The sequence below is a fragment of the Xyrauchen texanus genome, chromosome 4, assembly GCF_025860055.1.
Source record: "Xyrauchen texanus isolate HMW12.3.18 chromosome 4, RBS_HiC_50CHRs, whole genome shotgun sequence".
Classification (NCBI taxonomy): Eukaryota; Metazoa; Chordata; class Actinopteri; order Cypriniformes; family Catostomidae; genus Xyrauchen; species Xyrauchen texanus.
The window spans coordinates 18013442-18028317 of NC_068279.1; the positions used below are offsets into that span (position 1 = coordinate 18013442).

At 45.0% G+C, this 14876-nt stretch overlaps 1 protein-coding gene across 1 annotated transcript in view; it reads left to right on the forward strand.

Annotated features, from left to right (window-relative positions):
• LOC127635637 (netrin receptor UNC5D-like) overlaps positions 1-14876 on the forward strand; it is a 246688-nt gene that overhangs the window by 213203 nt on the left and 18609 nt on the right. Inside the window, exons 8-9 of the mRNA XM_052115805.1 lie at positions 8654-9007; positions 9962-10046. Coding sequence (XP_051971765.1) covers positions 8654-9007; positions 9962-10046 — 439 coding nt within the window. The remainder of the gene's footprint in view (positions 1-8653; positions 9008-9961; positions 10047-14876) is intronic.

Genomic DNA, 14876 nt, shown 5'->3' on the forward strand with positions numbered 1-14876 from the left:
TAAAAAGGAACCCCACTAACCACCTGACCCCTGACATGCTCGTTGACTTCCGCCCAGCTCAGGGTGTCAGCGGCTCGCCTCACGGATAGTCTGCCTATCCTCTTGAGCCCCCTGAGCTGGATGATGAGCTTGCCGCTGCATTGGAGAGTGTTCCAACATCTGACGTGGAAGACTCCACTGGGCTGCCACCCTCGGGTCAGCACAACCAGTCAGAGGCTGACGCCCAGATGGCCGACCATAAAGCCTGAAATGTGGTTACCGTACTTTGAATTTCTGGCATCCACAGCTGCCACTTGTTTAACATACATTTATGTAACAGGATTTTTTTTACAGTGTAGCTGGTAGTTAAAGTGTAATGAATTCTCGTTTGATCATTCCAAATGTCTATATGCAGCTCCATGATTCCTTAATTTTAGCATTTTTCCATAACATTTTTGATCTGTCCTAAGAACTTTGCTGGACTTTTTAAAATCAGAAGGCAGGCCCATCTTCATCCTACCACAAAACCTTGAACTGTCCAAGCCTGGTGACTGCAGATATCCCAAACGCATGACACGATCAGCACAGTCTGGGGTAATTAACAATTTTCCTAAAAATAAAGAACCATTAGCCTCCTGCCTTCCACCCCTCACTGTGCAGCAGCTGGCCAGCAAGGACTAAGTGACTCAAATGTTAGAGCTACTTTGGCACCAGGATGAATCTTGGGTCTCTGTGATGGTGTGTGTGTGCCTCGGATTAGAAAAGGTGGGAGAGAAACAGTGAGGGATGAAGCCCCCTTTCGAAGAGCTGTTCAAGCACGAGCTGGGAGATGACAGATTTAAAAACTTTCAAAACAAAAAGGTCACTCAGCCTTAAAATGTGTTTGTCCTCTTGAGGAGGTAAATTATTTAGTTATACTATGAAGTGCAAATGCCCAGTAATGTCACTGGGGAACTTCCTGCTGTTTTAACATGAAAACGGTGCTAATGGACAGTGACAAGTCTTTTAAAGATGTGACTGTTAACATGAGTCAATGCATGTAAGCCACTGTTGTCATGAACAATCCATTGTGACTAGTGGATTAAGAAATAAAATAACATGTGGCAGCAGCTAAGATGAGAACTAACCAAGAGTCTATAGTACATCTTTTTTTTTTCTCTAAAAAACAAACAAACAAAAAAAACCCAACCTGGCCGAGCTGTTTAGGCTGGTCTATTTTTATTGGGTGGGTTTTGGACACTTTTTAACAGGTCAGTCAGAGGGAACAGCTGGTCAACCAGCTAAACACCAGCTTGGCCAGGAAAGGAGACCAGCTATACCAGCTTGAACCAGTTAAAACCAGCACCAGAACCATGATTCTAGACCTCTTCTTTTTCTTGGTTTTTTAGAATAAAAAACATAAATATGTAACAATTAACCCCCTTTTCAGAACCACGTGAGGTCAGTATCAGGTAGTTAGATATTGAAAGTATTAAATAAGTCTGTTACTTATTTAGTTTACATGTACTTTTCTCACATGTTTGCAAATATTTTTTCATTTTTTTCCTTTTTTAAGAGGAGACAATTTTCCACTTTCCGACTCTCTTAGAATAAAATTTTAGTCAAAGTAGCAAATTAAATATTTAATAGTTTTCTATTTACATGCCTCGATTTTCAGGCCAATGTTGGCTGCATCTGGTTTTACTGGAGATGGCACCTCAGGACCTCATCTAACCATATTCGTTTCGCTTGCATCAACACATCCTATGTATATATATACAGGGCCGGCCCAAGCCTTATGGGGCCCTAAGCCGAATTTGATTTGGGGGCCCCTCGGTGCCGCCAATATGATTGAATATTGTCAATGTTTGATTATTTGCACACTATAAATCTAACACACCCCTTATCAATTATATTATAGCTGTGTTGCTTACAACATTCCAATTTGACCCTTCTATGGTTTTAAATGTAACAGTAGCACACCTATATTTACACAATCTTGTTATCCCTCTGTTACCAATTTTGTGGACCTCCTAGAGAACAATTTGCAGCAGAAGCTGTAGACTGCATCATTTTTTTTTTTAATAAGTGAGCAGCTCCATTTACATTTTTTCCCCCTGAATTAATTTTCTGTAGGTGTAGTGGAAGCTTCAGCCATCAGGTTTTTCAGGGAATGTGAAGTTTTCCTTTATAGGCAGAGGCCCTCTGCTTACCAGATCAGTCCTTTCTGAGTCAGACAGGATAGATGACCACTCAGCTGGGTCAACTGGATGAGCTGCTGATCCATGTGTAGGCTGGAAGTTGCTAAGGGAGTAGATGTGACATCGATCCCAATGATCACAGAAGTAGAAGGACCTATAAGGAAATTACATTAATAATTATAATTAGAAAAATTAATCTCAGGATATTCTACAGTAAACTGAGCAAATACAAAGGCTGCTGTGCTATTAATTTGCCACATCTGCTGAGGTTGAAACAGACATGGAAGGAACAGTAGGATCAGTGGATGTATGTGCTGGGAAGTGCTCCTCGCCTATAGTCAGGACATTACTGATGTAAAAAACATCTCGGGTTACTTGAGTGTAAGCCTTGTTCTCTGATAAAAGCGGAACGAGATGCTGTGCTGAAAAGCGCTTTGGGAACAACTTTAGGTGCGACCAGCTGTGAATATGTGTGCAACACGTCAATGAACATTGACCGGAATTTATAGCCTCTGCCGGTGTAATCATTGGATGCACCTGAGGCAGGGCTATAAATAGATGCGTCACGGGCGCATCGTCAGGTATTTTGTCTGAAGAGCAGTCCTGGGGCATCCCAGTGCAAAATGAAGTGCAGCATCTCGTTCCGCTTTTATCAGGGAACAAGGGTTACACTCAAGTAACCCGAGACGTTCCCTTTCAAAAAGCTACACTTATGATGCTGCGCTGAAAAGCGTTTTGGAAACGAGAATACCCACGCCGCCACACTGTGGCTGTCCGAACCACCAATGGTTGTGTAGTGTGCTCACAAGAGCGTGAGAGGTCTCAGACATGAGCTTGAGATGTCGACTCAAGGACATAAGAGCCTGGAGTGGCATGAACATCTAAACTATAAAATCTGATGAACGTGTGCGGAGAGGACCAGCCTGCCGCATCACAAACATGCTGCAGAGGGACACCCCTAGCCAAGGCTTTAGAGGAGGCGACCCCTCTGGTAGAGTGAGCCCTGATACCTACTGGCAAAGCTTGACCGTGCGCCTCGTAGGCCAGGGCAATAGTGTCCCTCACCCAATGTTTCTGCTTGGTGGCAAACGAATAGTTGCCCTGACTTACGCCACTGGCTAGTGTGGTGGACATAAGTCTGAAGGGCACGGACTGGACAAAGTCTGTGAAGTCTTTCCTGCTCCGTTGTAGCAAACGGCGGGGAGCAGAAGGCCTCAAGAGTGACCGGATGTAGGGTCTTAGTCAGGTAGTCAGGATGAGAGTGCAAAATTGCTTTAGCCATTCCTAGGGCAAATTCTAAGCAGGCCGGCAAGACAGCCACAGCCTGTAGATCCCCAATTCTCTTTAGAGAGGTAATCGCCATAAGAAAAACCATCTTGAGAGTCAGAAGTCTGTCAGACACTGAATCCAGAGGTTCGAAGGGGGTCTCAACCAGAACCTCAAGGACAATTGCTAAGTCCCATGAAGGGATCCTGGTCCTAGCAGGAGGCCTCAGTCGCATAGCTCCATGAATGAAGCGAGCGAGTAGAGGATTTCTCCCCAAGGGCACCCCGTCCATCAAGGCGTGGCAAGCCAAAATGGCGGCCACATAGACTCTGAGAGTAGCTTGGCATATGCCTGCTGACAGTTTTCCCTGCAGAAAGTACAGAACTGAAGCAATCTGGCAGTTAACTGGATGTGCATTATGTGCACTGCACGATCCTTCAAAGACACCCCATACAGATGCATTCTGGGCCATGTATGCGCCATCGCGTCCAGACCCAGGGGGGCTGGGTGACTCAGAGAGAAGTAGAGGGGACATTGCGCTATCTGTTGATAAGCGAAGAGGTCCACTTCTGCCCTGTAAAATCTCACCCAGATTTGTTCCACTACCTCGCGGTGGAATTTCCACTCCCCCGTCGGTATCTTCTGTCTGGACAGTAAATCTGCTCCCATTCAGGCATCCAGGGATACAAGCTGCTCTGATTAACAGGAGCTTTCCCTCGGCCCAAAGGAGAATGTGCCGTGCCAGTCTGTTCAGCTGGCATGAACGTAGACCTCCTTGATGGTTTATGTAAGAGACTACCACTGTGTTGTCCACCCGCACCAAGACAGAGCAGCCTCTGGAGGAAGTATTTCAGGGCCATAAATACAGCCATCAACTCGAGACAGTTAATGTGACAATCGAGCTGATGACCCTCCCATTCCCCTTGAGCTGGACGACCACTTAAGACCACTACCCAGTCCGTCAGGGATGCATCTGTCGTTAGCAACCTGCGACGGAAAGACGCACTTAGAGTGGGACCCAAAGTGAGGAACAGGGATCTGAACCACATAGAAAGGGTACGTAGCACGTGGCGCATAACCGTTATCAGCCTAGAGGACTGGCCCTTGGATGAAATCCCCTGGATTTGAGCCACAACTGAAATGGTCTTATGTGCAAAAAGGCCCAAAGGAATCACCGAGGACTCAGTTGCCATGAGACCTAGTAGTTGTTGCTACTGACGAACAGTGCAACTTTGGCCTAGCCTGACTTTGCTCAGGGTGTTGTGAATGGACTCGATTAGAGTGAGAGACAATTGTGCCCGCATTGTGATCGAATTCCATACGATCCCCAGATAGGTCGTTTTCTGAGTGGGAGAGAGGATGCTTTTCTTGGCGTTGAGCCTCAACCCCAGAGAAACCAGATGAGCTAAGACAATATCCCTGTGCTGTAATGCCAGTTCTTGTGACTGTGCTAGTATCAGCCAGTCGTCTATGTAATTCAGAATGCAGATCAGATCCATGGCTCGTAGAAGCTCAGAGAAAGCCTCTTCGTCGACTGTGGTGCCTGCACTCAGGTCCTTCAACATATTAGCCTAGTACGCCTGTAACACTGCCATAGTTTGCAGGGCAGCACCAATCTGACCTGCTGCCTGACAAGCCTTCCCCACAAGTGTGGAGGTGGTCCTGCACAGCTTTGTGGAAAGAGTGGGTCTCTTTAGCAATGATGCTGAGCCAGGCGAGAGATAACCCGCAAGTGTCTCCTCTACCGGCGGCATCACTGAATACTTCAACAGATTAGCCTAGTACGCCTGTAACACTACCATAGTGTGCAGGGCAGCACCAGCCTGACCTGCTGCCTGATAAGCCTTCCCCACAAGCGTGGAGGTGGTCCTGCACAGCTTTGTGGGGAGAGTGGGTCTCTTTAGCGATGATGCCGAGCCAGGCGAGAGATAACCCGCAAGTGTCTCTTCTACCGGTGGCATCACTGAATCCCCCGAACCTCAGCACCCACGATAGTCGAATATGTCGACGTTGAGGGCACGAAGACACAGGAAGTATAAGGATTCCTCCATGAATGAGAATGCTTGTTATGGATGTCATAAAAGAAAGGAAGGGACTGATATAGCGTTCCCTTCCCTTTTTTTATGTATTTTTGGCCACCAGACGGAAATCAGTCTTCTAGTTTGGAGCGTTTGGGGGGGGGGGGGGTCTCTTTTTTGTGTGGCCAGTCTAACTATAGTCTGGCCACAGCCTGAGTAACCACCTCAAGTGATTCCTCAGCCGCTTTATTATTGTGCGTAGAATGTACAGAGGTTCAGCGTCCCCCTTGTGAACCAGAGGCACCAAGGTGCGCTTCAGGCTTACGAGAAGGATCAGCTGGATCTGGGGAGAGAGAGCGAGTGATAGGGACGGACCCGTCTCTCCCTCCTCAGCCAGATATATGCGAGAGCCCCATGATGAAAGAGTGGGCGCTGGCTCTTGGAAGTAAGCGAGATGAGTGCAAAGCATTTTGACGGTAAACAGATCGCAATGCCTGCACCCGCCCTGCCGCAATGCAAGAGCAGCATGCTCTTCCCCCAAACACACAAAGCTAAACTGGTGTGTGTCTGTTTCAGCCATAGAGCATAAATATGAGAACCGCTTGCTTTGTTTATCAGTCATTCTTTTTCTTCTTTTTTTTTTAAAGAAAAGAGAAAGAGAAAAGTTTCTGCGCACTGCCTAACAATTCTAACTCCTAACAGAGGAAAGTAGAATGTTTCTGACAGGCTTATGAAGCACACACACACAGAGTAATCTGAAGACAAAAAACCTGACGATGCTCCTGTGACACATCTATTTATAGCCCTGCCTCTGGTGCATCCAATGATTACACCGTCAGAGGCTATAAATTCCAGTCAATGTTCATTGACGTGTTGCACACATATTCACAGCTGGTCACACCCAAAGTTGTTCCCAAAGCACTTTTCAGCACAGGATCATAAGTGTAGCTTTTTGAAAGGGAACAGCACCATCACTATTTGAGAATAGTAATTTTTGAACACATCTAGACAGACCCTATTTCCAGCAGCCATCACTCCAACACCTTATCCTTGAGTTATCATGCTAAATTGCTAATTTGGTACTAAAAAATCACTTGCCATTATATCAAACACAGTTTAAAGATATTTGGTTTATTAAATGAAGCTTAACATTGTCTTTTGTTTGTTTTTGAGTTGCCACAGAATGGAATAGACTGGCATGTCTTAAGGTCAATATTAGGTAAAAAATGGCAAAAAGGAACAGCTTTCTCTAGAAACTTGTCAGTCAATCATTGTTTTGAGGAATGAAGGCTATACAATGCTTGAAATTTACAAAACCTGAAGATTTCATGCAAATGTGTACACTACAATCTTCAAAGACAAAGGACAACTGGCTCTAACAAGGACAGAAAGATATGTGGAAGGCCAGATGTACAACTAAACAAGAGGACAAGTACATCAGAGACTCCAGTTTGAGAATTAGATGCCTCACATGTCCTCAGCTGACATTTTCATTTAATTCTACCTGCTCAACACCAGTTTCATGTACAACAGTAAAGAGAAGTCACAGGGGTGCAGGCCTTATGGGAAGAATTGCAAAGAAAAAGCCACTTTTGAAACAGAAAAAAATTGAATGGGCAAAGAAACACAGACATTATAAAACAGATAATTGGACAAGAGTGTTATGGATCTTTACCCCATTGTGCTTTTGTGGGATCAGCTAGACTATAAGGTGCGTGAGAAGTGCCCGACAAGACAGCCACATCTATGGCAAGTGCTACAGGAAGAGTGGGGTGAAATGTCACCTGAGTATCCGGACAAACTGACAGCTAGAATGCCAAGGATCAGCAAAGCTGTCATTGCTGCACATGGAGTATTTTTTGATAAACACTCTTTGAGGTAGTTTAAGAAGTTCTGAATTAATTTTTTTCAAATTGTAATAGTAATTTTTCACATTATTAATGTCCTGACTATACATGTGATCAGTTGAATGCCACTTTGGTGAAAAGTACAAATTTCTTTCCATAAGAGCAAAATCTGTACATTATTCCAAATGTTTGGCCACCAGTGTATATAGATAATATATTTAAGCAATATCACATTAGCAAGAGTGCGATATGGCCCTATGTCAGCACTGCTGTGATTCGGCCACAGGCCAAGTGCCGTAGGTAATCACAGCAGTGCTGATTAAGGTCCATATAGCACAATTGCTCATGTGATATTGCTTATATAAAAATAGGAAAAACTGAGTACGCTCATAAAACGCATTTGTGCATGGAACTACTTAATTATGCGACCGATCAGAATCTGCCATTGCTGGTTCAAACCAAATGATGTGTCCAAGCCTTCGTTAGTAATTCAAAAATGTCACTTCAGAAATAGTATCATGGCTTGTGCTGTTTCTAACAAGTTAACGGATAAACAAGGATGTGTGTGTGTGTGTGTGTGTGTGTGTGTGTGTGTGTGTGTGTGTGTGTGTGTGTGTGTGTGTGTGTGACAGATAGAGTGAGAGAGAGAGAGCGGGAGCATATGTGATCACCTGTTGCCACTCCCAAGCAGAGATGCTGTCAGCTTTCTGAAGATCAGCTTTCTCAGTGGAAAAATAGCTGTATAATCGAGGGTATTTCTCCCTATTTTGCGGTAGCCAGTCCGCAAGAGTCGATCACTATAGAAACCGCAATATTCTCCACCATTTTAAACAGCACACATTGTGTAATTAATCAGTCTGTTGTGTCTCTCAGCTGTGATGAGCTGTAATGCTTAAGTTGTTCGTTTCTTAAGTTGTTTCCTAGCTTTAGTAGTAGTAATACAAGCGATCACAAAGACCTGTTTTATGTAAACACTAGCTGATGCGGATTCAATTCACATCACCTAACTGGCTGTATATTGCACACACAAATTTACTTTTGCCACCACCTGCTGGCTAACATATGTAATGTAAAAAAAAAAGACAAACAGTAACTCTTAACATATATGCACTGCTCTTACACTTTAGTTTAGAATAGCATGGCCACAAGCTGAATGATACACACACAGTGACGTGTCAGAGTGCTGATGTTGTCAGAACATCAGTGCTAATAGAACATCACTCATCCAATTAGATTCGAGGACAGGAACTAACTGCTGTGTATATATATATATATATATATATATATATATATATATATATATATATATATATATATATATAAAACACCCTAAATAACACAGACTATTTTTTAATCTCACCAGGCACTCCATTTGTACTGAATTCCTCCATGCAGCCTGATATAACTGTGGGCCAGACCTACAGCAGTCCAATCTGTTTCCCGGACTCCATAGACAAAGAATTATTTGACCCACTGCCAGACAAGGTCAAAGATCAAAGCTCCTTTATGGTTTCACTAGGTGTTTCAGACAGAGCCGAGTACCATGTAAAATCCTACCAGGAGAGCCTTACTGCTGGCCTTCACCCAAACTACAGCACATTAGATGGCAAGAAGATGAGTATGATTCCTAATGGACCACATACTCTTGGGAAGCCTCAGTTAAAGACAAGTGCTGTGTTTGGCCACCTGGGTGGCCGATTGGTCATTCCAAATGAAGGTAAGAGGAAGAATGTGAATAATTATGGCAATTGATTAAAATGTAAATTTAATTAACTAAATAATATGCTGATTAATCCAAATTATTGAATACATCGATATCTGCTTAGAATGGCACCCAAAGATAATTCAATATATAGTAATTCAAATAATTAATAATGTAAAATATAGTAACATATAATATAATAATGCCATATAATATAATAATTCTGAATATTCAAAGACATTACATGATTGTGGCAGACGAGTAAAGCATTGATTAGAAAAATAGTGGCTTTAGAAATAAATATGTTATTATTATTATTTTCATGAATAAACATAGGCATATCACTCACCAACAGCAATTTGTTTTGCAAATAATTTTTTTAAGGATTGTATTAATAATAATAAATAAATAAACCCTATTTTTATATGTATCACAATAAATTAAAATTTTAAATCTGCAGCCCTAATGTCTAGATTCAGCCAGCAATCCGAAACTTTGCTTATAATAATTCAGAAGTGACCTTAAGATGCAGGGCAGCTACATTTGTTTAGCAATTGGCTCTGTAGTCACAGTTTCTGTTAACAGTGTGTAAAATATTTGTTTTCTCTAATCCTTTGTCAAATAAGTGCTCAACAATGAATGTTCTCTTTGGCTGATGTTTGTAAGGGTCAACAATCCACTAAAACTGTTCTTGAGTTGAAGGGGTCTTTGAAGCCAGAGAAAAACACGTTTCTCAGGGAAATTTTTGAACGAGAGAGAGAGAGAGAGAGAAAGAGAGAGAGAGAGAGAGAGGAAGAGAGGTAGACTCATGGTTAAGAAAAGAGAGATGTAGAGACTGTAGATTTCAGAATAATGAAATGCCAATGCGCATATTGGCAACATACAGCATTCTAAATGTATTGTGAATTGCACAGCTGTTTTTGTACGTAAATGGTGTCTAACTGCTGATATCCTTTGTTGTTTTTGCAGGAGTTAGTTTGTTGGTTCCTCATGGGGCGATCTCAGAGGACACTTCTTGGGAAATGTACATGCTCATCAATCAAGGAGAATCGAGGTAAGACTGTAAAATGAAAGATCTGTATTTTTGTCATGCTTTTCTGTAGGTACTAGCATTTCTTCTGAACCCCTGCTTTTCAGAGTTTTTTTTTTTATACGGCCGGCCTTCATACAGAAATGCTTAAATGATGGCCATATTTCATAAAATGTTGTTACTTTGTGAATACCTTGCTTTTGATGTTGAAAAACATATTTTTTATTAATTTAGTTAATGTGAAAACATTTTTGTGCTTTTGATTTAAACTTCCACCGATTTACTATTGTCTTTCAAGTGCATAGGTATATTACCACACTAAAGGTGTCATGAATTGATATTTTATTTTATAATATTTCTTGAGGTCCACTCATGATGTTAGTGTTTGATTTTTTTCATTAAAAGTAGTCATAATTTAGGAATAATTGTTCATTTTCTTTCCAGTTTTTGTGCCTCTGATTCAAATCCTCCATTTTTGGGGGTGTGTGTTCTTGAATACTTCAGTGTTAACGGCCACTGCTGTGATTGGGTAACATCTTTGCATGCGGATAAGTTTAGACGCCTCCGCCATTACGCGCGTGTGGGGTTGTTTTGAAAACTTGACAAAAAAAATGACAACCGGAGTCTGATCTCAAATTTCAAGAACCCCCTCCACAAACACCTCGGTTCCCCTTCTATCACTCACTCGACATTGTGTCGAATTAAGTGACACAAGGGATCTTCCTTGGGAGCCTCGTGTACCTCTGAACTTGAGAATAGGCCAATGAGAAATTGGCAGACAGAATTTGCTTGTCCTGCCTCCAGACATACGGGTATAAAGGGAAGCGGGCGTGTGTCTGTTAGTCAGATTTTTTCTTCGGAGCCAGTTGTGCAGCAGCAAGCTGAAGTTCCACTCACTTCTGTTGGCAAGAAGCACTGCTGTTGAATCTTACGGCGCATTTCCTGCAGTGTTCTCTCTCTGCACGCTGTGCAGTCCACACACCTGGGCGCATTTACAGGTGTGTGGATTGTTTTCCCCTCCTAAAAGACTTTTATTTTTAGATTATTTTCACTCATAAAAGAGTAATACACGAGCAGGCGTTGAATGTCCTTTTCAGGATGCGTCTTTTTAAAGATGCCTTTTCGCCTCTGTGTAGTTCCTGGATGTGGTCGATATCTCTCCAAGACCGACAGTCACAGAAGCTGCCTGGTGTGCCTGGGCAGCAATCACACTGATGCAGCGTTTGTGGATGGCTCATGTACTCATTGCGAGAACATGACCATGGCAGCGTTGCGGTCACAGCCCTCCTTTCTTAAGGTGAACACAACTTCAGCCATCCCCTGCGTCGCTCCTTCTTCCCACGGGATTGAGGACGACCCGGTTGGCGGTGAAGGTGACTTTTGGATGACAAAGGGCTCGGTTTCACCCAGTAAATCCCCATGAAACAACCGCTCCCCGGCACGCTCGCTTGCTTCCTTCCGGGCTTGGGATGAGAGCGGCTCGCCTCACGGCGATTCTCCCTTGAGCCCCCGGAATTGGATGAGGACATCGCCACTGCATCGGACACGATTCAATTTGCCCAGCTCCTGTCTCGTTTCAACGGTATTCGCTCCACCTCCGTACGCGACGAAAAAGCCAGCGCTTTACGGGCAGAGATCAGGACTCTGCTACTCAAGGATGCAATAGAGCCTGTCCCTCCATCCAAAATGAAGAAGGGTTTCTACAGCCCTTACTTCATCGTTCCCAATAAAGGCAGTGGGTTGCGGCCAATCTTGGACTTGTGAGTGCTCAACCGGGCATTGCACAAACTCCCATTCAAAATGCTCACGCAGAGACAGATTCTAAACTGCATTCGGCATCAAGATTGGTTTGCGGTGGTAGACCTGAAGGACGCGTACTTCCACGTCTCCATCTTGCCTTGACACCGACCCTTCCTACGGTTCGCATTTGACGGCCAGGCTTATCAGTACAAGATCCTTCCCTTCTGCCTGTCCCTGTTCCCTCGCGTCTTCACGAAGGTCGCAGAGGCAGCCCTTGACTCGCTACGGGAAGTGGGCAACTGCATACTCAATTACCTCGACGGCTGGCTCATTCTAGCTCACTCTCGAGAGTTAATATGCGCTCACAGGGCTCACTAGGTGCTCAGGCACATCGGCCGTTTAGGGCTTCAGGTCAACTGGGAAAAGAGCAAGCTCACACCGGTTCAGAGCATCTCTTTTCTCGGCGTAGAGTTAGACTCAGTCTCAATGACAGCGCACCTCACAAGCACGCGCGTGCAGTCAGTGCTCAGATGCCTCGCTCTCTTCGAGCCCGGCACGGCGTTTCCTCTAAAACAATTCCAGAGGCTCCTGGGGCATATGGCATCCTCAGCCACGGTCGTGCCGCTTGGGTTGATGCATATGAGACTGCTTCAGCACTGGCTTCAGACTGGAGTCCCGAGATGGGCATGGCGCCCTGGCACATACCGTGTGTTAATCACCCCCTCCTGCCATCTGACTTTCAACCCTTGGACAGACCTCTGTTTTCTGTGGACCATAGTCCCCTTACAGCAGGTTTCCAGACGTGTCGTGGTCACCACAGACGCCTCTCAACTGGGTTGTGGCGGCGTGTGCAACGGGCATGCTGCCGCTGGCTCCTGGAGAGGGCCATGACTGCATTGGCACATCAACTGTCTAGAGTTGCTGTCTGTATTCCTTGCCCTGCAGAGGTTTCTCCCACTGATTCAGTGCAAGCACATCTTGATTCGTTCAGACAGCACCACGATGGTAGCGTACATAAATCACCAAGGCGGTGATTCGTCAGTGCGCTCTCGTCATATGTCACAACTCTTCCGTCATCTCCTCCTTTGGACACTCACATCCCTGGCAACCGCAACACGATGGCAGACGCGCTGCCTTTTCGTTGCAGTGTCCGGTATGTGGTTTGTGTATATATGTGGACCGCACACAGAGCTTTAGATGTTCTGAGCAGCTCTTTGTCTGTTTGGAAGAAGGCAGAATGGGAACACCGTCTCCAAACAGAGGTTAGCTCACTGGGTCGTTGACGCCATCTCTCTGAACAACCAGACCCAGGCCGCGCCTGCCCCCTTGCGGTTTCGAGTACACTCGACGAGAAGTGTGGCATCCTCGTGGGCACTGGCCAGACATCTGCAGAGCAGCGGGCTGGGCAACACGCAACACCTTTGCAAGATTCTACAATCTCAGGGTTGAGTAGGTTTCGTCCCGTGTTTTTCAGTTCCGAACTGGTAGAACTCGGTAATACGGAACAGCCGACCGGGTGTTCAGCTTGCACTTGCGTCCTTCACCAAAGTGATCCAGTTCGCCTTCTCTCCCAGGTTAGCCACTAAGCTTTCGCTTCCTGGACGATTCTTCCTCCCTCGCCTTCTGGCCTGCAAATCCAGCGGAGGAATTTGCGACCAGACCCACTACGAGCCGCATGTCCTCTGTACTGGGGTAGGGCTCCACAGGCTTAATTCCCTCTTCAGGCAACTCCTTGTGATGTATTTTCTGCGGTACGGTGCCCCTGCCAGGCAGACCTGCGTCTCCCTTGGGCAGTCCCTCTTTTCCCCCAGTTGCTGTGTTTGTAGAGCTCCTCCCTCTTCAGGTAGGACCTGCCACCGCGCTACTCCCATGTGTGGCCTGACAATCCACGTGGTGTATTGGCCACATATCACCTCCCCTAGTCTTGGCAGGATGTGGCCTAAGCAGGTTCTTTTCCCCCTGAAAGAATAGGATCGGGAGAGACCGCCTTCCCCAACGCATTTCGTAGCATTAAGATAGCTCCAGCTGCTTTACACTTCATGCAAGAAACATATAGAGAGAAAAGGCTGCGGCTGCCGGGCTTGCTCCCATGCTGGTAATGTAGCACCTGTTTCCCCCGCAGGGGTGCTGGAAACCTAAGGTCTGTATATGACACCTTTTCTGGGGACGTTGGGGAGGGTTACATGCTGCCGATACAGTTGCTTCTAGCACGCAGCAGCCTGCTTGCACCTGTGTCAGCAGTTCACGTAACACACATGGCGCTTTTGAATGGGACCCCTTGTGTCACTTCATTTGACACAATGTCGAGTGAGTAACAGAAGGGGAATGTCACGGTTACTGTTGTAACCTCCGTTCCCTGAGGGAGGGAACGAGACGTTGTGTCCCTTCTGCCACGACACTGGACCTACCACTGTAAATGGCCATACCTTATTCTCAGCTCCTCAGTGCAATAACCTGACTGACAGACACATGCCCGCTTCCCTTTATACCCGCATGTCCGTGGGCAGGACATGCAAATTATGTCTGCCAATTTCTCATTGGCCTTTTCTCAAGTTCAGAGGTACATGAGGCTCCCAAGGAAGACCCCTTGTGCCACTTCATATGACACAACGTCTCGTTCCCTCCCTCAGGGAATGAGATTACAACAGTAACCGTGACGATAGTGCACTCTGTGACAGCATGGTAAGAAATCACTGTAATTTACTTGTCTATTTGTGCAATACGTATTAATTTTATTGTTGTTTAAACGAATATGCGACACAACAGTGTGTATCTTGTTACATAGTTAGTGCATTTTAAAACGGTGACACATTCCCGTATTTCACAAATGCTGAGTAACGCATGACAGTACCAAATAAAGTGTAAATACATGGTGCCATCACATTTATTTTCTCGCTTGGAACCTCGACCGAGGTGGTTCTAAAAAAAAATCAGGTACCAACTATCCACAGTGGAATACGCCAAAAAGGTGAGCAGAGTCGAGTTGAGTCTAGTTGTACCATTCAGTGTAAAAGCCCCTTAAGATGTATTAGTGAGGAGGAAGTAAAGAACAAGCCATTTTGGCACCTTGGTTTCAATAAAGCCTTTTTTTGGTTCTGAAATGTACAGTGTGTT